Consider the following 26,482-nt stretch of genomic DNA (forward strand, 5'->3'; position numbering starts at 1 on the left):
CCTCCGGACCAAACATGGGAACCAGAGGAATCCAATCCACATTATGGCTCATCAACCTGGTGCTGCTGACCAACACACTCACTCAGACTAGTAAGTGATGATGACCTGAAAAATTCTCACAGCTTTGCATTTATTGGATACAGTAGAAGATGATTGGAACAGGTCATTAGAGGATGTACTGGATGTAGTCATCAGAAGTTCATTTTGGTGTATACTCAATATTTTGTTTTAATAACTTGTAGTTTTTCTTTGTATTTTTTGTAAAATATCATAAGAAAGACATTGTTTTGTATAATTCACATTCTCTGACTTCTTATCTTTAATTTGCCAATCATCAGTTACATTACAATATGTAGTTTTAAGTATAAGTATTATTTAAACTTATTCACAATATCTCAGAAGATTCCAATTTTCTGAACTGAGGTTGAATATCTACAATAATCCATATTATTGAATTGACTTTGGCCAACCTGTTCTCATTCCCAACTCATCAAATACCAAATACCTTGGATGGTGGTCCTCGAATTCTGATGCACACTCACTGAGGCATTTAACTAATCCCACGCCCATCCTCATCATTATTAGATGCTCAGAGCAACTGAAAGAAAGGTGACATGGGAGGAGGTCTGGAAGTTTTATATTACATATGTATGGGCATTTTGTTGTGTTGAGATTGAGGGCACTGAACATTTGTCCAACAGTCCAATATTCCAGAGGCCCCAAAAACAAAACATATTGTTCCAACAGCCTGTTATTTAAAAAAACAACAAAGCTAACTGTTCCAAAGTCCTATTGCTCCTACAATACACACACTTTACCATTTAACACTATTAATCCTGCAAAGGAAATTAAAACATTTTTACTCTGTTGTTAGTAAAACACCTTAGACTCAGGTCTGAAATACACACACCTGCTCAGGACCTAAGGAGAGATGCCAGAGTGAGACTCACATAGACACACACCCATAACAAGATGGGAGTTCGTAGCCTTGCTCAAGGGCACCTTGGCAGTGAAGTGGTACCTCTCCAGCTACCAGACCAACTTCTGTATATGGGTCCTTATGGGGAATTGAACCAGTGATCCTCCGTTTCCCTACCCAACTCCTTACAGACTTGACTACTGCCACCCCAACATAATTGTTTTGAAGAAATGTATTTTATAAATCGCTAAGATTTTAAAGGAAAAAGAGGACAACTGAAATGCCTAACCATAAATAATGGCCCAGTGGCATTTTTCTATTGGGGTTTTGGTATTGGGATTTTTGAATAATAGTCTGTTGGACTAATGGGCACTCCTCACAATCACAACACAACAAAGTGGAACCATACAAATGTAATATAAAACTTCCATTCTTTATTAACAATCATGCCGACATAGGTGTTAAAATAATGTCAAACAGTTGGTTCCAACTAAGTTCCCACCAATCATAGTTTAGGATAATGGGGTGGCCTTGGTCACACAGTGTAAGCATAAATAAATGATTGTTTCTTCTCTTCAAAACAGTAACCATCATTCCATCTCTACAGACACTGAGCCTGGGTTCAGGTAACTGAGCAAATGCACAAAAATGATTTTTGAATAACGTCTGTCAGTTAAAAATATGTTTTAATATGTTAATGTTGATGTAGCTAATACAGACCACATCGGCCAAGTATGCACGACTTGGGGACACTATCACTGGAAGACCTTTGATGGAAATTTCTTCCACCTGCCCTCCACCTGTAACCATATCGTGGCCTCCCAGTGTAAGAACAGCTACGAAGATTTTAACATCCAGATGCGGCGCAAGACAGTCAACGACATCCCCACCATAAGCAACATCATCATGAAGCTGGATAGCTCTGTGGTGGAGTTCTCCAACAGCTCAGTGATTGTGAATGGCCAGACGTAAGTTCAGTCCAGACAGTCATATACATTTAGGCCTATCCCTGAGACATTATAACTCATATATTACATGTACCAGCATGTAACAGCCTGAGACTGTTTTAAGTGTTGGCAATTTTGCTCTAATCAGATATTTACATTCAGCTCAGTATTGAAATATACGTTTTGAAAATTCTTTCTTTACCTTACAAAAACATTAATTTGACAGAAAAACATACCACCAAAGCTTAGCTTTTTCTGGAGCTTTCAATCACATCTCTTGGTCTCAGTAAACGGAGGGTGCTGTCATGGGGATGTTTAGTAATTTTAAATGTATTGTAATTTTCTATGGCATGTCAGGGTGTCATTGGAAATGAGAGCTTGCTCTCAATTGGCCCTCCCTGAATAAATAATCATGACATATTTCTATCTCATATCTCTATCCACAAATTCCATTCGCTGGGAAATTGTGATCTCCTTATTATTGCAAGCCCTGTGTAAAGGCTTTCCATAGTGTTTCAGATTCTTAAATCAACAATATGAACAGCTTATGGATGCATCTACCAGTTCCATTTGTCTCACAAATATAGGCATCAATTAATGTTTTCCATTCCAATGAACAACTTTACTTTTAGTGTAGATTTTGTGTTATTGGTTGGTTTGGGTTTTTATTTTTATTTTTGGTACTGTAGTGATTATCGCTTAAGTTGTTTACATGAAAGTTCCAAAACAAAGCTTTGATGAATCAATTGAATGATAGAAAAAGACTTCCTGTGTCAGCTTCTGTTTTATTTTCTGAAACTCTCTGTGTTTACTGCAGGGTGTCTTTGCCATTTGTCACACTTGGGGTGACTATCAAGGGGACCACATCTAGTATCTCTGTCGAAGCTAAGATGGGAATTAGAGTTATCTGGAACCTTGACGACTCCCTGGATGTATGTAGCACACCCTCACATAACTTAAACTTGATTTGATAAGTATAATGAAAACAGCCAGTGAAGTTTAGTCCCATCAACTCATCAAACTATTGACCACCATCACAGTTGTTTGCAAACCAGCAATTTGATAACTGTATTAGTTTTGACCAGTCCACTCTTTTTAGTTTGACAAAAGGCAAACATTATTGCTACTGATAGCTGACTGCTCTTTAAATATAGAGTTGGAGCTGATCTATTTAGAGTGGAGGTATCAACTCCTCAGGGCCTGGTGTAATTTAATTGAACACTCAAGTTCAATTCAATTTTATTTATAATATCAATTCATAACAAGAGTTATAGCCAGACACTGTACAGAAAGAATATGTCTAGACCACAATATAATTTACAAACACCAAACAATTCTAGTAATTCCCCCAGGAGCAAGCCTTTAGTGCAACAGTGGCAAGGAAAACTTCCTTTTAGGGAGAAACCTCTAACCCAGGCTCTTGGTAGGTGGTAATTGACAGTGCCAGTTGGGGTATTTATAGTCACAAATAAAGAAAATGTATCAATAAATACACATAGTAGTTGTAGTACTTAATGCAGAGCAGGGCACTGTGGAGCGTAGCAGGCATAGCAGGATGCGGACCAGGGCCACGGCAACAGCTGCAACCATGATTTAGGTGCCACCCCCAACCAAGGAAAACCTTTGGCCCAAAAAAATCATAAGGACTCCGGGGAATAAGCTCCCCAGAGCTTAGTGTGTCAAAGGAAGTCCCCAGCATAATTTAGAGATGGTGCAAGGCAAACTTGAACCATGATTGAAAACTGAGCGCCATGACTATGGGCACTAAATGTCTTGTGTTGTGCATATCCTGACATGTTTATGCACATAATGAAACAGTTTAGGTGAAAATATGAACACCAAAATCAGTTTGCCCATGGCCAAAGGCTTGCAATTAAATCTCAGCGATATCTGATTTGAAGCAGACAAACAGGCAGAAAAGTAACCTCCGTGACTGAGGAAACAGGAAGAAGCCCCTGCTTATTGATCAAATATGACTGAATAGCAGTAGTGAGTCACTTTGGGACTTTGCAAAATATGTCCTGGAGAGATAAGCAAACAATGTGAATGGGCCAAGCCTGAAAACCACAAAAGAAATGTAACTGCTTTAAGTAAACGTGTGTAATTTGCTGACAGTCATGCACCAGCTTCAAAAGAAAAGCTTTCCTCTCCTACAATAACTACCCAAATCAAACACTGCAAAAGAGTTTACCCATGTCAGAGCAGGAGTGTCACCTACTCATTGCCAAGTGGATCATATAGAAAGAATGACATATGTCACATTTTAAGTCATAAAATCCTTTGAATCATAAATGATAAATTACTAACTTGTAATTTTGCCAAAACTACTGTATGTTTGGGATTTGTTCACAGGTTGAAATAGATAACAAATTCCGGAACCAGACATGTGGACTTTGTGGAAACTTTGACGGTGTTTCTAATGATTTCATGAAAGACGGTAAGATCCTTGTCAGTGTACTCAATGCGTGAATCGATACTTTCATATTAGACATGCAGAGGCTTTAAAAGATCCTGTGTCTCTTTGGACATTTCATGATTCACAGTTGATATATTAAGGAGTTTTTTACACAGATCAACAGTATCTAACTTTGATATCAAGTAAAAACGTCCCTTATGTTTATTATTTATATTGGGATACATATAGTCAGCAGACAGTTAGCAATGAGTCTGGACCAACAGATTTACATTGCCCTAACCCAGAATGGATAGCCGGTGTAGCCAACCATACTCCAGCGCTAGTCTATAGCCACATTGTTCCACTTCCGGGATATGTCCAGTGGCGCAAGAAATTCCACCAGATGCACTTCTTCGCCGATGTCCGTTTCCTTCTGCTTTTGCCTAAAGAATAGAGGATTCAAAATGAATGAGTCAGTTCTGCTGGTGGAAACTTCCACAAGTGGGAGGAACTAGAAAGATTTATTAGAAAAAAATGACATTGTTAAAATGCCCTCATTAGTAAATGTACAACAGCTCAATACTACAACTGTATGAAGGGAGAGTACATTTTGGCATCAGAAAAAAAAATGTCCTTAAAAAAATTATTTTTGAGAATAATGGTCTATTTCAACATGTAGCTCTGCTTTAAAAAAAATTGTAGTGCTGTAAGTAGCACGACAAATGAAAACAATCGGGGCTGTCTACACTGAGATATCCTCCTGCTAGAGTTAGCACCCAACAGACTTAAACAGGGCAAGTTTTAAACGTGTTTTTAGCCTCTAAACATTCTCTAAATTGAATTACCAGTAACTAGTCATGTGCAGTTATTCATTCCAAGTGAACACAGTGAATTTTACTGCAGTAGATGTGACAGAAAGGTATAAGGTTGTTTTAATTCAGCCCTCTGTTGATTTCCTGTTTTCCGGTAAAGTCCACACTAGTTGATTGTCACAACTTTCATGCATTTCTTCCACATCTACTGCAGTCAGATTCACTGTGTTCAAACATTAGGAATGTCTAGAGGCTAAAAACACGTTTAAAACTTGCCCTGTTTAAGCCTTTTGGGTGCTAACTCTAGCAGGGGGATAACTAACGGTAGACAGCACCAATTGGTTTCATTGGTCTCGCTATTGACAGCACTACAAATTAAAAATAAAACAGCTACATGTTGAAATTGAGCAGAATTCTCCGTTAAAAAACGGAATTACTGGCAGTGAAGTTGTGTTGGCACTGAAAAAGTATTGGCAGTGAAAAATAAAACACAAACATTAAAAAAGATTTGTACCACACTCTATGGTGTCTATTGTAACCTTGTAAGACATAAAAATGCATTTATAAGGCTTTATTAAATTTGTCATAATTGTTTTAATAATGCATGACGACGTACAAGGGTTATATATTATTATCCGTGGTGGACATGATGTAATATAAGTTCAGCATTAATTATGCTTCTTACCTCCATGCCAAAGTGACAACCGTGTTTGAAAGAAGAATCGAATGAAAGCACTGTACATATGGAATTAGCTATTGTATGATACAATAGTAAAATTATGAGGATTTATGAGCGATATTTGCTGCAAGTAAAGTGTAAGACATTGAAAAATGTCACAATGATTTTTCAAGCCATGTCCAGTCTATTTTCCAAAACAAAGAACCTCATATTCCAATTAAAACAGACAAATAACTCAGTTTCTTTAGAAACTAAAATCAGTGCAATCTCAGTTTAAGGCTTTTATCCACCGGTAAGGAAAGGAGAGGTTGGTACCTAGCTTTTAAACAGTTGAACAGCATATTTTCCTACAAACTAAAAGATACTGGGCTGAATAATCAGAATGTCCATTGTTGTGTGATTGGCTGTAGGACTTATGCTGTCTCTTACCGACTATGCTGATACCTGGAAGGTGGACGGGCCAACAGAGACTTGTGAGGAGCCTGTCCTCAACCCAGTCCTAAGCTGTGGCGATAAAGTAATTATTTACTTTCATTAAATATCTCATTAAGTCACATGTGAAGAATGAGGGACCTATACTATCTTATCTGTATCAAGGTTGCGGTAGTTTGATAGCATTGAAAAGAACTGTAGGTCATGCTACCCACAACATTGCATTTCACCACTGAGTGTGAAGGCTATAGTGTGAGGAAAAGCCTCCTAATAATTTGAAAGTATGAGAAACACTATCCAAATTGGCACATATCTCTAGCACACTATGCTCTGCTCCTCAAACTTACTCACACACCAACCTGAAGCTCAAACGGGTCTACACCTCATTGTCTCTGCATCGACATCCAAGCATCTAAAAATTAAGACCCCAAAAAGGAATTTATGAAAAATTGACTTATTTGGTTTGTTTTTCAGCCATTCTGTGACCAGATCTTCTCCGGTGCTTCATTTAGTAGTTGCCAAAACCTTCTGGATGTTGAGTCCTTCAGTGAAGTCTGTATGGCTGATATGTGCAACTCTAAAGAAAACACTGACTCTGCCCTCTGCAAAACCATCTCAGAGTACTCCAGAGAGTGTATCCATGCAGGTGGCCAGCCCCAACAATGGAGGAATGCAACATTTTGCTGTAAGGGTGCTTTTTGCCTCATGTTTTGCATTTTGTCTTTGATTGACACAGGTACAGCAACAATAAAGTGTTTTTCCCTACAGATGTGAAATGTCCATACAACATGGAGTTCTTGGAGTATAGCAGTTCATGTACTGACAGCTGCTCCACCCCTCAGGCCAGCCAGACATGTCACAGTCACTACAGTGATGGCTGCCGCTGCCCTGCTGGTATCTGCACACTTTTCACACTACAGTGTAAACGCTATATGCAACCAAATTGTGAAGGAGGGTTCAGGTTTAGAGGTTGACTGCCATTGTCATGGGGCATCGGTCAGAATGGATAACAGAACAAAACAGACAAACACACATGGGTTGGAGAATGTAGGAGGACACCAAGGGCAGTCTTTAAATAAGGAATGACCAGAGGTGGGTAGAGTAGCCAACAATTGTACTCAAGTAAAAGTACTGTTACTTCAGAATAATTTGACTTAAGTAAAAGTAAAAGTAGTCATCCAAATAATTACTTGAGTAAGAGTAAAAAAGTACTTGAGGAAAAAACTACTCAAGTAGTGAGTAACTGTTGAGTAACGTCTGATTTATTTCTTAACACAAGCATCAATCAGACAGAAATACAAAATAATCATATTTAGGCAAATTATAGTTCATCCAATCAATAAAATTAATTAAAATTAATTTATTAATTACAAATTAGCTTACTTGAGAGACTTGTCACATCAAATTTGGATGGATACTACATGTGTAAAACATACTGTATGTAACCTAAAAGACAAACATCCACCTCTCCAGAGCAAAAACTAAAACTAGCGCTACGTCTCCTCAGCTTAGATGTTGAGTTTTTGAACGCTCACATGTCCGTTTGTTTGGACGACACAGAAGACGCCGCATGACGGAGCTGCTGTTTCGCACTTTTCCTAAGGTAACCATGCTTTCACTATGAGGCCGAGCCGCCGAGGAGGGGGGGGGTCCTCCTGGTCTGCGTTGCCTTGGCGACTTTTGATTCTGGGTCTTTGCTTTGCTACGACTGTAAAGCTAACCTCTTTATATGTCTATGGGCTAACCTGTCCCGCTGCTAAAACAAGTGTGGTCACGTGACTGCACAACGACGTGTGATTGGTGAAGCACAGTCACGTGGCAGAGCCTTCAGCGGAAGTCTCTCTCTCTCTGTCAAAATAAAACATTAAAATGAGACGTACGCTGGGGTAAAAACAATGAAGCGTAGTAACGAGTAACGAGCTCATTGTAGCCTAATGTAGCGGAGTAAGAGTACAGTTTATTTTTCACTAATCTACTCAAGTAAAAATAAAAGTATAGTGATTCAAAACTACTCCTAGAAGTACAATTTTTTCAAAACTTACTCAAGTAAATGTAACGGAGTAAATGTAACTCGTTACTACCCACCTCTGGGAATGACCATGTGAACTCAATCAGGTATATAGGGTGAAAGCAAAAGCCAATGAGTAGTGAAGACAGTGGAGGAAAGGAAGTTGGGTACAGGAAGGGAGGTACAGTAGGTGTGGAAAGCAAGTGTCAAAATAAGTTAGAAATTAGGGATTTTTCATATGCTGTTTCAATCATGCATCATTCACAGACATAAAACCTGACAGTAATGGTTATTGTCTATCCTCTCCCTTTCAGGAACGGTCTTTGATGACATTAGTAACAATGGCTGTATCACAGTGGATCAGTGTCCATGTCTGCACAACAACAATGTCTACAAGTCAGGAGAGTCCTACTCCTACACTTGTGGATCATGGTAAGATGAAATCGTGGGTGTACAAATAAAAACAACGGAACATGAGTTTAGTTGTTCACTTGAGGCTACATTTACATGTCTACATTTTCGTTTAAAAACGAATATCATTTGCTATGTTTACACCTCACGTTCACACTGCTCTGGCGTTTCCAAACTTCTAATCCGGAGAAATATAACAATTCTGACCACGCTTTTGTTTGGAATCTGTGGGATTGTTTTGCAGTTTTAAAGACCGCAAACGGAGACCTTGGGCAACACCAACACTCAAGCCAATGTTTGGTCGCTTGATTGGGTCACAACGTCACGTTCACTGAGATTAAGCTACTAACATTACTTAGGCAACTACCAATATAGTATACACGTGCGTTGTTGATGAGATATGCAGGACAATGTTTGTGTGTGGCTCAAAAGTCTGCTTAAAAACCGAAACAAGCAATGTAAATGTAGCCTAGTTATTTATTTGATAAAATGTTATGAAAATGAATACAAACTGTGTTCACATCTTTTTACGTAATTCATCTTTAACGATGATTGAAAAAAACTCATCATCTACAAAATTAGGATTTCTTTCTTGTGTGTGTCAGGCTAACATTATAAGAAAGAATAGAGACGACAATGTGATGACTACAAGTGCTAATGCGTTTAAAAAACGTGACTACAACCATTTTTACAATTGCATTGCAAGTGAATCTTGTTTGTTTAAATCATTAAGTCACAATTTTAATTACTTACACAAGATAAGTAGACCAACATAATGTCCTTCATTTTGTTGTAGCATCCAAATCCTGACTTTCTCTCCCTGTTCCTTGGTATGAGCATGTATCTGCCACATTGTTGGCTTTATTACATCATGTTCAGTCTGGTCTCCGGCCCTCTGAGAATAGTTATATATATTTATTTTTTCTACTTAATAAATTGCAGTTAAGGGGTGACCTCACATGTGCCCCACATAGGCTGAATCCTTGACAGTGGTCTGTTTTTGATTCCGACCTATGGCACCTTGTTGCATGTCTCTACCACTCTCTCCTCTTTCTTTTTTTCAAGCTGTCCTATCAATTAAAGGTCATAAAAGCCCTAAAAAACTAAAATAACAAATAAAATCCAGTTAAATGCATTGACTTTGAATTTACAGCATTAGAATATTCATTTTATATGTGTTGTTACAATTGAGAGAAGGGTAACAACATGACAATGTCAATAATGCTATTATGATCATGTTTGCATGACACATGCTTCAAACATGTGACAGATTGTCCATTGAGTATGCGTCATTGACTATGCATGATGGATAGTGATACAGATTCTGTGTTTTCTCTTGTTACATTCAGTCTTATCTGCCTGTTTAATCTTCCTTCCTCCTGCATACACCTGTTCTGAGGTGATGCAAAGAGCTGAGACAAAAAAATTGATTCAAAGCATTGTATCATACCCAGGAAATGTTTGGGATTTTTTCTCAGGAGGGTTAATGCACTGTTATGGTATGTCACAATCGATCACAGATAGATTTGCTGCTGTAGTGAAGTCTGTCTCTGTAATCAAGCAATGTTCACCTGATTAATTATTATACTGATATTGCTGTTGCTTCTGATTTTGTAATTTTTTATTCCTGCATGTGTGTGTGTGTGCTCACAGTGTTTGTGAGAGTGGCCAGTGGACATGTACGGAAGAGAACTGTCCAGCAACCTGCTCTGTGAAGGGAGGAGCCCACATCAGCACCTTTGATGGAAAAGTCTACACCTTCCATGGGGACTGCTCTTATGTGCTGGCTAAGGTAATACAGCACATATCATTATACAGTTTGTAACCCTGCTATCACCACAATCATGTGTAGCTGATAATACCCCACTCTGTAGAGGTAGTTCTTAGTGTAGTTCTGCTCTGGACAACAGGGAGAGTACAAGATCTAGGTCCGTACGTCCAAGCACAGTTGGCCCCAGTACCTAATTCTGCAAGTATGTAGTCTATGTAGCAAGATCTGCCTGATCTCCCAACTCAACTTGGGGCAATGGAGGTATGGTAGGCTGGGCTTCAGGACTCCTATTTCTAACACAATGACCACCAGTGTTATGTGCTCCTAAACCGAACTTCGGGTCTGCACTATCTTCCCCCCTGTATGCTATACCTAGCTAGTGGGACGCCCCTACTTCTGAGTAAATATCTAAACAAGTAATTTATTGATTGACCCTTTAAAATGTTGTAAATCAAACCTAGTCCAGTTAAATTTGACCAGTTTCAACTCTACTATTGCAGGAATTACATCAAATAAAATAAGGTTCAATGTGACAGAACAACGTATGCTTTTCAAAAAAAGGTTTCTCACAGCAGACAATCCTTAATTGTTTTTAAACAGATATTCCACATAGAAAATTAAACACAGGCTTGCAGTCAATGAAAAAAAATAAAGCAAAGGGTGTTACATTCAGGTAACGTCCAACCGACTCCCACTTTCAGTATATTATTGACAGTTTAACAGAGCATGCAAATTATCCTTAAATGTTTAGCAATCAATACACTCAACCAGAATCACATTTGTTTACACTCACTGTCCCTCCAAAGGTGCAACTTTGAGTCCGCTGAAAATTGCTCCCAAAGTCTATACTGACAGCTGAAGTCTGTTATTGTACAGCTTTAGCTGCTGATGCTTCCAGTCCATGGTCAAAATAGGGAAACACAAACCATACCTCAATCTCTGTTGTAAAATAAGGAACAAAAATCTGTGACGACAGAATATTCAGAACGATGTGCAGCAGGTTAAACCAGGGTGAATTGCTGAGATGGCCTCTGGAAGGCAGGTAATCCTAACCAGGGCCTGCATTGCCTAGAGCGTCAAATGTGTTGGGGGCACCGTGTCCCCCTTAGGTCTACTTCCCATTAATAATAGAGTTAGAATGACAAGCAAAATAAAACATGCTTTTTTAAACATCCTAGGGCGCCCCCTCAGTCAGGCGTTTACATGTCAACCTGATTATTAGATTGAATTGATGATTATTGTTGATCATTTCCTAAAAGTGACTATGGGTCAGACTCAAACACATGGAGCTCTGAAACAAACCTGTGGGTCGCTTAGTGGCCATTCTAGCTGCAAAAATAGATGAGCAGCAGCACAGTCCATGCAGCTGCTGCAGCGCGCCTTCCATGGTCTGTGCAGCTTCAAGATGGAGAATGGACGTGCTTTGCTGTGGGCATGGTCGGCAGATGTGTCCCTATTTCTGCCGTAGTTTTGCGTTTCCACCTCCGTTGTAGAGCAGCGTACAGCCACTTCCCTAAACTGTCTCATTCAGAGAGAAGCATCTCCAACAGGGCTCTGAGTCTGTCAGGAGGTCTGAGAGCTACCGTATCAGCAGAGCAATCACGTAATGCACAGCAGACTATGGTGCAGGTGGATTATTTTCTGAAATATTGTGACATTATTCTTGTAATAGCCTATTGTTTTATCACTTTATTTTTTTTTCTTAACTCCTTCAAATCTCAGAACACAGATGAAATATATTTTGAATGTGCACAAAGTTTTGAACATGAGCTGAAATCTTGGTCAAACACATTTGAACTATTCCAATCCAGGGGTTTATTTATACATTAAATAAACCCCTGGATTGGAATAAAAAAAATATATGAATAATTGTCATATGCACATTAAAGGAGGTTACGTACCCAACACAAGTTGGAAGAGTAAATTATGCTAGACTACATGTGTGCTGACTCAGATATAATTAGAAGAGTCAACCTACAGGAGAATTAATAGATGAAAGCAATACAGAATGCCTGAGAGCCTTCCTGCAATATGCCATTATGTTTCTATATTTGCATTGTAATCTATGTTTCCCTTTACATAAAGGTATTTCAGGCTTAAATTGATTCAGAAAAGGTTAAAAAAAATTGATGCATAAACATTCACCAGAATGCAGGAAATTAAGTATTTAATGCTCAAAATGTTCAAGGGGTGGACCCCCCAGGCCTCATCGTGAGTCACCATGCACACAAATCTAGAAGCAAAGTTATGATTAGACCAAATGGTGGTGCCAGCTAATTTACATGCATGCTAGAAACTAAAATTAACATACATTACTACTCTATTAGGGCAACCAAAGGCCTAAAACCAGTCCTAAACCTAACTTTAATATTCACTCACAGGATAATATTCTCTAAGTTGCAGGTGCTGGTGTTAAGGCAAGGTTGCTCTCCAACTCGTATCAGTCGCGAAAACTGTCCTTTAGAGCTTGACTGGCAGCTGAGTAGGATTAGACAACGCTCCTTTCCCTACTCTAATCTTTTACTATCAAGGCAACATGGATGGCGCTAACTAAGACTTCGTTGCTATTGCTAACTGACCTTCGTTCAGCTGAGGAAATGTGTCCTTGTCTGCGCGAACAGACTCTGCCCTCACTTAAAGCTTTGACTTGTTGTCCGTCCTTCACACAATAGTTTGGTTATTTTTTCCTAAAGAAAATTCAGCGAGAATGGGGTTCTCCAGTCAACTTCGATGTACCTTCCTTTTTGCCCCCAGTACTGCACACTTTATTCTGTTTTCACCCCTTACACTGGATGGGCTATCTTGACCTTAAATCTTTACTCCTGAAAGGGTGATACACCTGTCACAAATGATAGGGGCATCTCGGCTATCTTAACTATCTGTACCGTTACACATGTACACAACAGAGTCATTCCATTGAATACCAGAAGCATGGATTGGTCTGCACAGAGAATCACTGTCATAGGCTACGTTTACACCAATATATTTTGGTTTAAAAATCTGTGCTATGTTTATGCCTCACATCCGTACTACTCTGGAGTATCCGAGCACCTAAAACGGAGACATTATGAAAACACTGCTGTCCCCCATTTTGGTTGGAAAACTCTGGGGTTGCTTTGTAATCTGGACTGGCTGTAACGGAAACCTTTAGAATCAATGATGCACATCCATCATGATTTATCTGTTAGGTAGGCTTACGTACCTTTCACTCTCACTTGAACCCCAAGTTGCACACACACATGCACATCGTGTGAATGTGTGTGTGTTTATCTGATGAGGTGGCACCTTGTACAGCAGCCTTGACCACAGTGTATGAATGGTGAATTCAATTCAATTCAATTTTATTTATAGTATCAAATCACAACAAGAGTTATCTCAAGACACTTTACAGATAGAGCAGGTCTAGACCACACTCCAGAATCCACAAGGACCCAACAGTTCCAGTAGTTTCCTCCAGAGCAAGCAACAGTGCGACAGTGGCGAGGAAAAACTTCCTTTTAGGCAGAAACCTCGGTCAGACCCAGGCTCTTGGGAGGCGGTGTCTGGCGACCGGTTGGGATTAGAATGAAATGGTGGTGAATGTACTATGTAAAAGTGCTTTGAGTAGTAGTTAAGACTAGAAAAGCGCTATATAAGAACAGTCCATTTACATTAAATCTAACTATTAATTTTTTTGATTAATCAAACAAATAATTGTTTTATTAGGGATTATTTTCCTATTAACACATTTCACTATTAATTTACACAAAACAAATTTCAATAAGGTTCAAATCTGTATTTATTAAACTTTTTTAACACTGCACTGTTCAAGTAAAATGAATTTGTAGTGCAATCTGAAGCCAGATGTAGGCTATCAATCCAACTACTAAATCAAGTCACTTTCAGGAGGAATACAAAAAATAAAAACTTAAAGTAAACAGCCTGTATTTGCTGTATTTTTTAACAGTAGTAGGTAAAATGATGAATAAGCTCTTGTTTTACATCCAAGCTATTCTCCTTTTAATCTTACATTAAAAAAGTGCAATTTTAGCAACATAAAAAATCTGATGTAGGAAATCAATAAATCCAACATGAGGCAAGTTTCAGAGTGTCTAAATTGAGTGTGTAATTGATTGGGTCACTCATGATGATGGTAAACCAAAAAAATAACACTGCCGACTGACAGTGTTTCATGATGCTTAATGTTAAGTCATAGCGGGGGCAAACCGGGGTAAAAACATACCGTTGGGCTACTAATGGGAACAAATTCTGTGTCACTATGTCGATAATCGCAAATGCTTGGAAGTCAAGCTTAGATCTTGCTCAAAAAAATCAAGCCCAACCCTATCCGAGCCTGTGCACGGTGTTTCTGATCCCAACCTGACACATTCACTGGAATTATGAGCTTGAGCCCAATTTAAACCCGAAAATGTAATACGTGGGCAGTAATAACTTACGTTATAAAGGACTCCTGAGATATTTGAGACAATCTAGCCTGGTTGCGCATTCACCAAAAAAAAACAGTTTACCTCACACTCAAGTCAGTGCAGGACATATACCCAGTGCTACGGGAGAAGCTGGAGAGGCATAGCTTTCTCCCCACCCAATTAGGCTAATAAAGTAATGATTAAAAAAACACAAATACTAGGATAATGGGGTGACATATCAGCCCGACCCGGCTCGTGGCTCAGGCAGAGAATCTAAGCTCTACTTGGGAGGGAAAAAAAGGTGAGCAGAACCTATGGTGTTTTGCTGCTGTTATCCTGACTCAGGGATCATTTCACAAAGTTTACAGATTACCATGTTGTCGTTGGCATTAAGAGTAAAATACTCCCACACTTTAGAAGACCATATGCAAGCATCTCAGTGTGTTGCTAGGAATCCAGTCATGCGCTGTTGCTGGAGGCAGTTGTTTTTAGATTTCCATGTGTGACACGTTTCAATTTACACAATATATGTCATAATCTTTAAGAAGTAAAAAGTTTTGGATTAAATTTTACTTCTTCCACCCATGTTGCAATAATATCATAATCCTACTGTGGATTGTGGAAATCATTGTGAAAACAAAACTTTCTAGAGGTTGTGTTATTACTTTGGACAGGTCAGCATCAAAAAAGCCAATTAGTAGATTCATGATTTTTTCCATGTTAACATTAGTTGCTTCATGTACATTAGTTATTAAAAACTTTGCTTTGTTTAGCTTTTCATATACCGTAGCTAGATGCCTAAACTCTGTGGCAAGGCTGTAATGTTTAAATAACCATGCTGATTCCAAACAGACAATTCAATGCAGTTTGACCCACAGATAGCTTTCACACAGTGGCCATCATTTATTGACAAATTGTGTTCTGCTATGAACACACCTATTGTTTGCATCACAAACAAGGTTGTCAGTGAAGACCCAGTTGCAGCGTTAACCATCGCTGCAGGTAACAAACTCGAATGACAAAGTGCATGGACCGAAGCTTTGTAACTAGCATCTTATGACTAGCAAGCACTTTCTTACCGCTGCTGCCGTACAGTGAGAATCTTCCTTGAACATACGCTGCAGAAGCAAGCACCCGGCTCTCTCAACTTGAGGCATCAAGTGCTAAACGTCTACCCGTCTCCAACCTTTTCCTCTTGTCCTATATTCATGCCCAGCGCCATCTGTTTTTAACTCCTTCCTCAACTAAAGCTAGATGTACATGCTCCAATTTTGATAAAATTTGCCTAGGAGATGGTCTCTGGAAGACCACACCTCATTCTCGCTTTTCGGCCAAGACCCGCCCTACTTTGCATCTGATTGGTTAGAACGTGTTTCATTGGTAGGTGGAAGTTTGATGAGTGGTGAAACCGAGCGCGTTTAAAAAATCCCATGTTTAATTTATTTGTCTAAAATAGTTATACGCAGAAATCTCCTCGAGTACTTTAAGCCCTGCGTTAGTTAGAGCTGCGTTCCTCTCATATGATTGGTAGGCGAAATCATTTGACTTGAAAACATTTAATTGCATCCAAGTTCCCAAATATTTATTTATTTCTTTTCCCACCCGGGATCCGGCACGGCGCCCGAATACTTTAAGCCCCGTGATTGTAATGACAGGCACACATTACTCACTAATGGATTACAAGAGGCAACAAAATGAGGGTCAAACAAAACAGTTTACATCTTTTATATACCCACATTTTGCTGCCTTGCCAAAGGGCAGCTCTAGGCCATAGCCGTGTCTGCCTATACACGCTGTCTCTGATGTATTTCACCGTCACTAATTTTCTTTCTTTGACTCATTTAAGTTCAAGTTTTTTCCCAATTTGTGTTGCAGCAAGATAATGGCTCCTTATACACTGTGCTGGTGGATCTGGTCAAGTGCGGTATGGCTGACAGCAGGACCTGCCTCAGAGCTGTAACTCTGGGTTTATACAGCAATTCTGTGGTAAGCTCCAGACACCTGTATCTCTCCCCCCCCCACCCACCCACACACCCACACACACACATACACACACACACAGCTTTACTATTCCCTATTCTGTCAGAAACCACACTGTTGAACATGATCCATGTGTGCTACTTTTATATTTTGCATTGATTCCCATTTGTGTAGAGTGTGCTATTTGAGTTGTTATGGCTTACCTGATAATAACAAAGTTGTGCGACCATCACCAAATTGTGCATCACATAGGGATTATACAACATCTAAGAATTATTTGGAAACACTGTTGGATTCCTGTTTGATATGATCTCAAATGTGTCTTTCCACACACTGTCAGGTTGTTAAAATTCAGGCATCCGGGCAGGTCTATGTGAACCAGATTCTTTCCCAGCTTCCACTGTTTACACGTGAGTTACCTCAATTATATAACAGAAGACACACAGCGTGCTGAAAAAGCTTCTTTTTTTTAAGTGCTCATATTATGAAAAAGTATCACTTTTTCTGGTGTTTGTTATTTGGTGTCTCTGGTGCTTCCACACGCATAAAAACTATCCACGCTGTTTTGAGTGAGATACAGGTTTCAATGTTCTCTGCTGAAACGAGGTGGCTAACCGTAGCACATGCTAGCGCTAGATGCTAGCTTGTAGCTAGCATCTAGCTTGAAAATTTACTAGCTTGCTCAATGGCAAAACACTGCTACAACACACACTAGTTCACCATTATCTCCAATAGAACTACTTACATGTCCCTGTTCTGCAGGTATTCCACAAGTGGCACTCATTCAGAAAAAGTCTCCCAGCTAAGGGACTGTTTGTTTATTACATATGGTACTACCGGAGGAGTAATGGGGTCTTCTCCCTTTGCCAGTCATACATACCTTTTTCTATGACCCTCCCCAACATTTTACTTATGCCTTCTCTTCTGGTTTTTGCTTGGCGTTAACAGAACAAATAACCAATGTTTTGAAGCAACCATAACATACTAGGCTTAACCTCTTCTCATTTTACACATGACTCTCCACTGTTATGGTGGCCATTTCAGTAGATTTACCACTAACATTGTTATGGAAACACAATAAGCATGGAAACTAAATGCACACTCCCTGCTTTACTGCATTACTTCAAATACTAAGTTACTCCTCTAGTAAACAAGTATTTACATGAAATAAAACAATAAAACATTAGGACCCTTTAACAAAGCACACTGGGTAATACCAAATCCAACATGTGAACTGGTTGCTATGAACTCGTCACTAGGCTTCCACAGTCATTGTATATTAGCACAGGTATAGCTGCCGAAACTGAACACTATCTAAAACTACATTTCTAACCTATTTGACTCAAACTCCAGCCCTAACCTATAAGTGCAGGATAAAAATGTTGATGTACATGTTTAAAGGTGTTTATTGATCAAGTTCTCCAATCCTGTACACCAAATAAAGATGAGATAATTCATATGAAATTGGGTTCTATCCAACATGCAGAGAATTTAAGCTTGTGCAGCAAGGCATTGATTTTTTTTTTAATGTCTTCTGACTGTTGCAGCGGAACTTAGTGCCTTCAGTCCATCATCCTTCTACATCCTCATAAGCCTAAAGCTGGGCATTCAAGTGATGGTCCAACTGTCCCCCATGATGCAGGTCTTCATCTCAGCTCAACCTTCACTCAAAGGAACCACCTCTGGTATGGCTCAACATATTTTCTTCAGCGTCTGAAAAGCCCCTCCATTATTTACAAATTATTATCAACTAGTTATATTCAGAGTAAGGGTGTTTTATGTAATACACATGTTAACATTGGTATTTGTGGAAAATTGTGTCTCCTTACTCAACAGGTTTGTGTGGAAACTTCAACGACATAATGAGTGATGACTTCAGGGTGATTAGTGGGCTGGTTGAGGGCACTGCTGCAGCGTTCGCCAACACATGGAAAACTAGAGCTAGCTGCCCTGACATTACAACGCACTTTGGACACCCCTGTCGCCAAAGTATCAGCCAGGGTACAGCTGACTTTCCTCCAAAGCAGTCCACTTCCTTCAGTGTGGTAAAGTTCACCATGCCATTTTTAGAGCCTATAATGTTAAGTAGCTTATTTCTGTATTTTTCTGTATTTCAGAGAGTTATGCCGAGTACTGGTGCTCTAAACTTGCGGATCCCAAGGATGTGTTTTCTCCTTGCCACTCTGTCATTAGCCCCAACATTTATCGAGATGTAAGTCTGCATACAAGATTCTGCACTGAAAAACATTCTAAACTATTGCGCCTTAATAATGTGTCCATGTCCACTGTGTCTTCTTACAGAACTGCATGTATGACAGCTGTAACTGTGAGATAAGTGAGGAATGCATGTGTGCTGCAGTCTCCTCCTATGTCTATGCCTGTGCAGCTGCAGGAATCCAGCTCACCGGCTGGAGAGCAACCATCTGTGGTGGGTAAAACACAAATCTGTAGTGTCTCTTAGTAACATCAGACAGGTTTAGCCTCTTTTTAGGTGTCAGGAGTAAAAATAAGTCATCAGAAATTGATCTTAATTCGTTAATTAAAAAAAAATTGTAGGCGTCCACTGTGGTCAGGGCTGTTTTGGTAGTCAAGTGGGTGGATAACACATTTGTTAGGGCTAAAGTGATCATTGATTTGATGTTTTGAAATGTAATTGTACGAGTAGTACGTTGCCTAGGGAGAGAAGTGGGGATAGTAAAGAGGATAGCATGATGATCTGAGACAGCAAGGTCCAGGCTCTGTATATGGAGGGCTTTAGTAACCGGTGGAGCACACAAGGTCCAATGTGTGACCTTTGGTGTGGATGGAACCTTGGACATGCTGTGTGAAGTTCAGTGTTGGGAAGGATACTTTCAAAACGTATTCCGTTACAGAATACATGCCCAAAAATGTTATTTGTAACGTGTTCCGTTATCTTACTCAATCTGAATAACGTGTTGACCATTGTCAGCTACGGCTGCTGAACTACATGTTGTAAACAGCCGTGGCCCGGTGGCCTGGTCCTCTGGTAACGTTAGCAGTTGGCAGGGTTAGCATGGCGGCGGTGGCCAGGACCAGTCGGGATCACTTTACTGGCTGTGTCTCAAATGTTTTTGCGAGTAAGTAAACTCAGGTACTGCAGCTATATAATTCATTGTGAGTACGTGAATGATGAAATGACATATAATGCCCGTCCCAAGTAGCTAGGATGAATTAACCTGAAGCTAATTCTTACCTGTTTAGGAGGAAATTAGCCAACTCAGCGTCATTTTGGGCTCTAAATGACGCATACTCTAAATACATCTCCAATATTTACCCAGGGTTTGTTACGTCTCTGGTCGGTTTGTTTGCTGCTTTCATGGCTGTAATAACGTTACAGCTGTAGTGCGCTAGGTTTACGTTTTTACAGGTATATCTGGCAACCCAGCCTGGATGTCAGACTGCCTAGTTGATAACAACACACAGGCCAAAACACAAACAGACATTTCGTCACGTAAATTTTCAAAATGGAGAAAATGCTGGCATTAGCATTGTGTTCAGAAAAGATAGTATTTACACTTAGCATGTTTTCCTAATATCTGATGATGCATTGGGGTAATTTGGGGATTTATTACAGTAAATATATTACATAATGGACCTTTAATTTACTAGAAAACAATAAAAAATATTTATTTTGCAGTTTATGAAGCGGCAATATTCATGCCAGTGTCCTCATGTTCTATATGGGATATTGATGCTTTTTAAAAATGTTTAATATGTCTGGCTCCTCCCCTAACAAACAGCTGATCACTTTCAAGGGCAAGCTGCATATTTAATGAGATTTCATTCTTGCTTTGTTTAGAAGGCCAGTGCAATCGACAACTGACAATTAACCTGCATTAAAATTGGATTCATCTAGCAGATTCTCATTCTCTCATACTAATTCTCATACTAATCTTATCTCTCCTACTAGGCAAATTCATTACATCGTGTCCAGCAGGGACAGTGTATGACTACAACATGACCTGCTGCAGTCGTACCTGCCGTTCTCTCAGCCAGGCTGACTACTCCTGCCAGACCACCTTCACCACAGTGGACGGCTGTGGCTGCGCCGAGGGAACCTACATGAACGAGGTGGGGCAGTGCGTGTCCAGCGACAGCTGTCCCTGCTACGATAAAGACAACATAATTCCTCCTGGACAGGTTGTCAGCAAAGATGGCTTCACATGGTACATACACAACTACTACTACTACTACTACTATTTCTATTTCTACTACTACTACTACTACTCTACACGCTATTGCACAGCGTGATCATGTCAGGAGTTGGCCATTTAGCGGTCAGCTTATAAACACTATTATATCACTTTATAATGAGCTGTTAATCAAGAATGTGGACAGGCTGTTGTGTTCCATTTTTGGGTTATAGCCGACAGGACAAACATTAAAGGTATACCTATACCTTTAATGTATGTCCTGTATGTCCTGTACATACACATTGAATTCATACACTCAGAAAAATGGAGGAAAGTAAACATAATGTGCTTGGTAGACAATAGGGAGGTTTATTTCTGGAAAAGCCATAGAAATAGAAACAAGTTAACGCTAGGCAGCTCTGTAAGTGTTTTTGAGATGCTAATGTTACGATGACAACACAACATGCTATGATTTGTAGAATAATTTTCACCATTACGATCCTAGTTTAGAGGGTAAGCATACTAATGTTTGCTAATTTGCACTGATGTCAAGTGCAGTTGAGGTTGGAATGTCATTAGATCATGACATATTTGGTCTTAAACCAAAGTATGGGACACATTAAACTGTTGACCAGAAATATCATTTTGACTGGAATACAAATGTCTATTTTAAATGTTATAAAAGTCTTCAGAAAAAATAAAAAGGCAATCCATCGAACAAAAGTTCACAGAAGTGTCAACAAACCAGAACAAAGCCTCAATGGCTTTCAATTGCATCTATATATAATCCAATTTTAACACTAATGCAGTCAATTTAGTTAACTGTAAAGGTGCTATGTGTGTATCAGTTGTTATTGCAAATATGTAACATGATTAAAATTAAAAAAAGAGGAAATTTAGCTTGAATTTGAATGTATTTGGTGTGACTACAACTTAAGTTAAATAAATGTTAGTATCCCGGTGGGGTGCAATTTGTTTTACAGCCAGCAGAAAATTTAAAAACAGCACACAGCATAACACTGGATGTGTGAACACTCATGATGGGATAACAGGAAATCTGTTTTCCATTCTACACATTCTGCCAGCATGAAGTGAATGTACCAATAGAACTAGCATTGTATCACTAAGAAGAAACAATAATAACAATAATAATAATAATAATAATAATAATAATAATAATAATAATAGAAAGGGGACAGTCAAAGGCCAGCTAAAGGACTGTGTAGCAAGTATAAATCAATCAGAATCAGAATCAGAATCAGCTTTATTCGCCAGGTATGAGGACACGAGGAATTTTTCTTTGGAGCATTGTGGCTCACACTGTGCTTACACACAAAACAACCAAAACAAAAAAAATATACACACTAAAATATACACACAATACATAAATACTCCAAACAGAACAATATAAAGGCATGAGTGCAATGAAGAGATCAATAAAATTATTTAAATGTGGAGGATAGTGTAAAGGATACTGGGATAAATAGTATTATGTTATTATATTACAATATGAACAGTATGAACATTATGGACAGTTCTGAAATAGAAAATGAGAACGATGAATGAATAACATATAAGAGAGATGTGAGAATGGGAATGATGAGTAAGTACTAAATAATAAATAATAAGTGAGATATGAGAATGAGAATGATGAATAAATAGTAAATAATAAGTGAGATATGAGAATGAGAATGATGAATAATACTAAATAGGTGGAATAGTAAGTGGAACCAGTGAACAGGTGCAGCAGAGACAGTTTTACTGGGTTATTGACCAGAATTGAGCCTGACACTGACGGTAAGAAGTCAGCTGTTCATCAGAGAGATGGCTTGTGGGTAGAAACTGTTACTGAATCTGACATACTAATCATAAGATCATGACATCATAATCACAGTATGTTATTAAGATTTAGATAACATTCAGGATGCTACTGTAGCTGATGACATTAACTATATTTTCTCATTTCTTCTTATACCTGTTCTCACAGTGTCTGCAGACATGGGACTCTCAGCTGCTCAGGAGGGGCAGATCTACTACTATGTATGTTTCCACATAAGGACAAATACCTATAATTCCAATAACCTAGCGAGTTAAATGCTTTTGTCTTAAAGGTGAACTTTGGGGGGTTTCAAATAACAAAATTACCCATTAATTGTAATTTGTGAATAATAACCTAATTAATGTTGAGTGTTCAAGCATTTTAAATTCTCTTCCACATCATGAAGCTTCAAAGCTGGAAGAAAAAAATGGTTCCTGCTGAAATACAGGGAATTGTGCATTAAATTGTGCAAATGGCATCTGGAATTTGACATGATCATAATATTCTTTATCATTCCAAGCCTCACCATCATGTGTTGCCCCCATGGTTTACTTCGACTGCTCCACTGGTCAACCTGGGGCCACTGGGACAGAGTGTCAGAAGAGCTGCAGCACCCTGGACATGGCTTGTGTAAGTACAGCATAACACAAACACACTGACAGAAGTCAAACACACATGCACAAGCCCTGTTAGGCTCACAACCTCCTAATTTGTTTTGATACAGATCAGTACAGGCTGTACATCTGGCTGCATGTGCCCTGATGGCCTTGTGTCAGATGGAGCAGGAGGCTGTATCAACGAGACCAACTGTCCGTGTCTGCACAATGGACAGGTTTATCAACTTGGGCAGACACTGAGTGTGGACTGCAACACCTGGTTTGTACAGTGCCTTGCATACACATTTTAGTGTGTACCTGCACTGAGATCCGCACAGTATATGTTTCTCTCACAGAGGTTGCTTACGTACAGAAAGATTTCAGATTGCATTTTACTTTTTTTTTAAATTAACAAACTGATGAAGTAATATTTGTAGCAAGATTGTCAGTTTATAAAACCATACATATTAAGATAAGAAAGAAAACTGATGCCAACATAAACAATGAAATAAAACAACACAAAAACATAATTAAGTTAAAAAGAATATAAGCAAGCACATATTAATTAATATGTCTCAAGTTCAGAAACATTTTAATAGTAACAGAAGGAATACATGAACTATTTCTGCAATCATAGTTTTGGTTATGAGTTTATAAGCAGAAATTCTGAAAATGTTAAGTTGATGTTTACCATTCACCAAATGTCTGTTATGACTTTACCAAGTAATACAAATGGAAATTCAAAAACAAGATGCTAATCATTCATTCATTTCTAAAAGATTGTAATTTACTATAGAATGTGTAACTATAGAATTATAATACACTATGATCCTTAATTAGTGAACATAACTTATGAAGTATTATACTTGACCTTATAAGTCATTATAAAACACAGTAATAGCAGTAGTTATTATATTTATAGTGATAAGCAATCATAAATACTCATAATGATATGTAAAACAAAAAAGTGAAAAATGTTACCCCAATTGCACAAGGGTTTTTGCATTCTAAATTTAGATTTAGTAAATAATTTTAGATGTTTTTGCTGATTAAAAATAAACCCCTTAAAAATGCAATGGTTTTTCTGCACGTTTCAATTAAAAGTTTTGTCTCACGTGTGTCTCCCCAGCTACTGTAATGGACGGAAGTTCACATGTACCACCAATGTGTGTGATGCAGTTTGTGGGATTTATGGTGACGGTCACTACGTCACATTTGATGACAAGAGGTTTGACTTCAACGGAGAGTGTGAATACACACTCCTACAGGTAAAGTGACAGATCACATTGAATACAATTGTAATCAATTAATATATAAAAATGCAGTATTTCACAAAAAACAATGTATAGACTAGTACAAAAGTAATCCCTCTCAGTCATCACTTATGACCCACTAGAACCATGTGGTGGTGTCTGTATCTGCAAAGACCGTGCCCTTGATTTGATCTTTGCTTAGTGTTTTGCGTGTGGGATGCTTATGTGCATCAACAAAGAGTCCCACTTTTGGGTCCAACATTTGTGTCTGATTCACAGCCAATAACAGCGTGCAGGGTGTGCTTTTCATTCTTTTCCAGTTTTAACCCGTGCACACACAGACAGGATGTAGCACTGCCTTTGCACATATTCATGTGCTAAATGTGTGTATCTGTTTATAGTGCAGCCAAACACATTGTTTTGTATGAAACATCTGTCAATAATCTGCTAATCTGCATTCTTCTATCATAACATGAACAACCATTATTTGATGAGAGTTGATTATCTTGTTGAGGAGTTGGAGGTGTGCAGCCTGTTGTCTGCGTATCACTGTAGCTGCTCTTTGTTGTTCCATTAGTCCATAGTGACTCTTGTCCTCTCAAAAACCCTAATGTTTTTCCATTGGAACACAAAATTCTAAGCAGCGGAAGGAAATTAGCAGAAACTTTATCCAGCTCGGATAGTAAGGTGGTTATCAGTGAGATAAATTGATGCTTGATTAAACGCTGCATTTGACTCCTGTGAGGCCCTGAGACTTAGGTAAGCAATATGAATCTAGTGCATTAATGGCAGACTCTGCCACTAACTAGAAACTACTATTTAGAGAGGTATTTACTGAATACATGTGTGGCTATTGCAAGAAAAAAGCAGACCAGTAATTGGTGATAGAGTTTATCATTATGAAAAAGATTAGGGATTAGGTTGTCCAGTAATTGCATGTTTATGCCTCACTCAGGACTATTGTGGCACCGGTCAGAGCAATGGAAGCTTCAGAATTATCACAGAGAATGTTCCCTGTGGAACCACAGGAACCACCTGCTCCAAGACCATCAAAATCTTCCTGGAGGTAAACACAACACACGCACACTCAAGTACTACGTGTGGCTCAAAGGATAATCACTAAGGCTGGGACCTATTATTATTTTATAATTTATATTTTCCTTGGTAAATCAGCATTAAAATGATTTTTTAATGTATCAAAACTATTTAACTATATATTAACAGTGTTTACTTGTTCCACCTCAATTTCTGTAAATGGTACAGTAATACAATATATGTTTATTTGATGTTGATGCCCACAGGATAATGAATTCCAACTTAAAGATGAGAACTTCCAAGTGGTGAAGAGCAACAGCCAGGTGATCCCTGCTCAGGTACACAAGATGGGTATTTACCTTGTGGTGATGATCAAACCGGGACTTGTGCTCATGTGGGACCAGAAGACCAGTCTTTTCATTAAACTCAGCCCACAGTTCCAGGTAAAAAATGTCTGCTTGACCCTTGTATTTAACACAAATTGTGTTGGTTAAGGCAGTTTCAGTCCGCCTTATGTCATGTAATGATACACCATGAGAATTTTCTCAGACACGTCAGGACATTTCGTTCCACAAAGCAACTTGCAGTAATCAATACTTTGGATGAACATCTTGCCTAACATAAGTAAAATCAATCTGTAAATAACTTTGTAATGAAAAATGACTCACTCACAGTGCTGACATCACAAAGACTCAGCAACTTTACTGAGCTTTTTAGCCTCAATTAATCCCAGAAAAACTTAGTGTGAACTTGTGAACATTGCATCAGCCTAAATACCGGATATTTTCCTCAGGAACTGGTGGCGACCAAACAGAGAAAAAAGGAGAGTGAATATTGGACTTAAATATGTCTGGTAATTTAAAAC

The 26,482-nt window shown here is 38.8% G+C and overlaps 1 protein-coding gene across 1 annotated transcript; it reads left to right on the forward strand.

Moving 5' to 3' along the window:
- Positions 1-26,448, forward strand: LOC117947985 (mucin-5AC-like). The gene is made up of 24 exons (XM_034877392.1): positions 1-90; positions 1,504-1,545; positions 1,629-1,887; positions 2,684-2,798; positions 4,219-4,303; positions 6,163-6,269; positions 6,659-6,869; positions 6,953-7,078; positions 8,507-8,624; positions 10,257-10,395; positions 16,656-16,766; positions 17,101-17,170; positions 18,308-18,445; positions 18,597-18,761; positions 18,878-18,972; positions 19,062-19,188; positions 20,692-20,947; positions 22,902-22,954; positions 23,254-23,363; positions 23,458-23,609; positions 24,459-24,597; positions 25,538-25,648; positions 25,884-26,060; positions 26,386-26,448. Exons 1-24 carry the CDS (start codon positions 15-17, stop codon positions 26,446-26,448), a joined length of 3,045 nt encoding a protein of 1,014 aa, XP_034733283.1. The 5' UTR covers positions 1-14.
- Positions 26,449-26,482: the final 34 nt, after the last annotated feature.

The sequence above is a fragment of the Etheostoma cragini genome, chromosome 1, assembly GCF_013103735.1.
Source record: "Etheostoma cragini isolate CJK2018 chromosome 1, CSU_Ecrag_1.0, whole genome shotgun sequence".
Lineage (NCBI taxonomy): Eukaryota > Metazoa > Chordata > Actinopteri > Perciformes > Percidae > Etheostoma > Etheostoma cragini.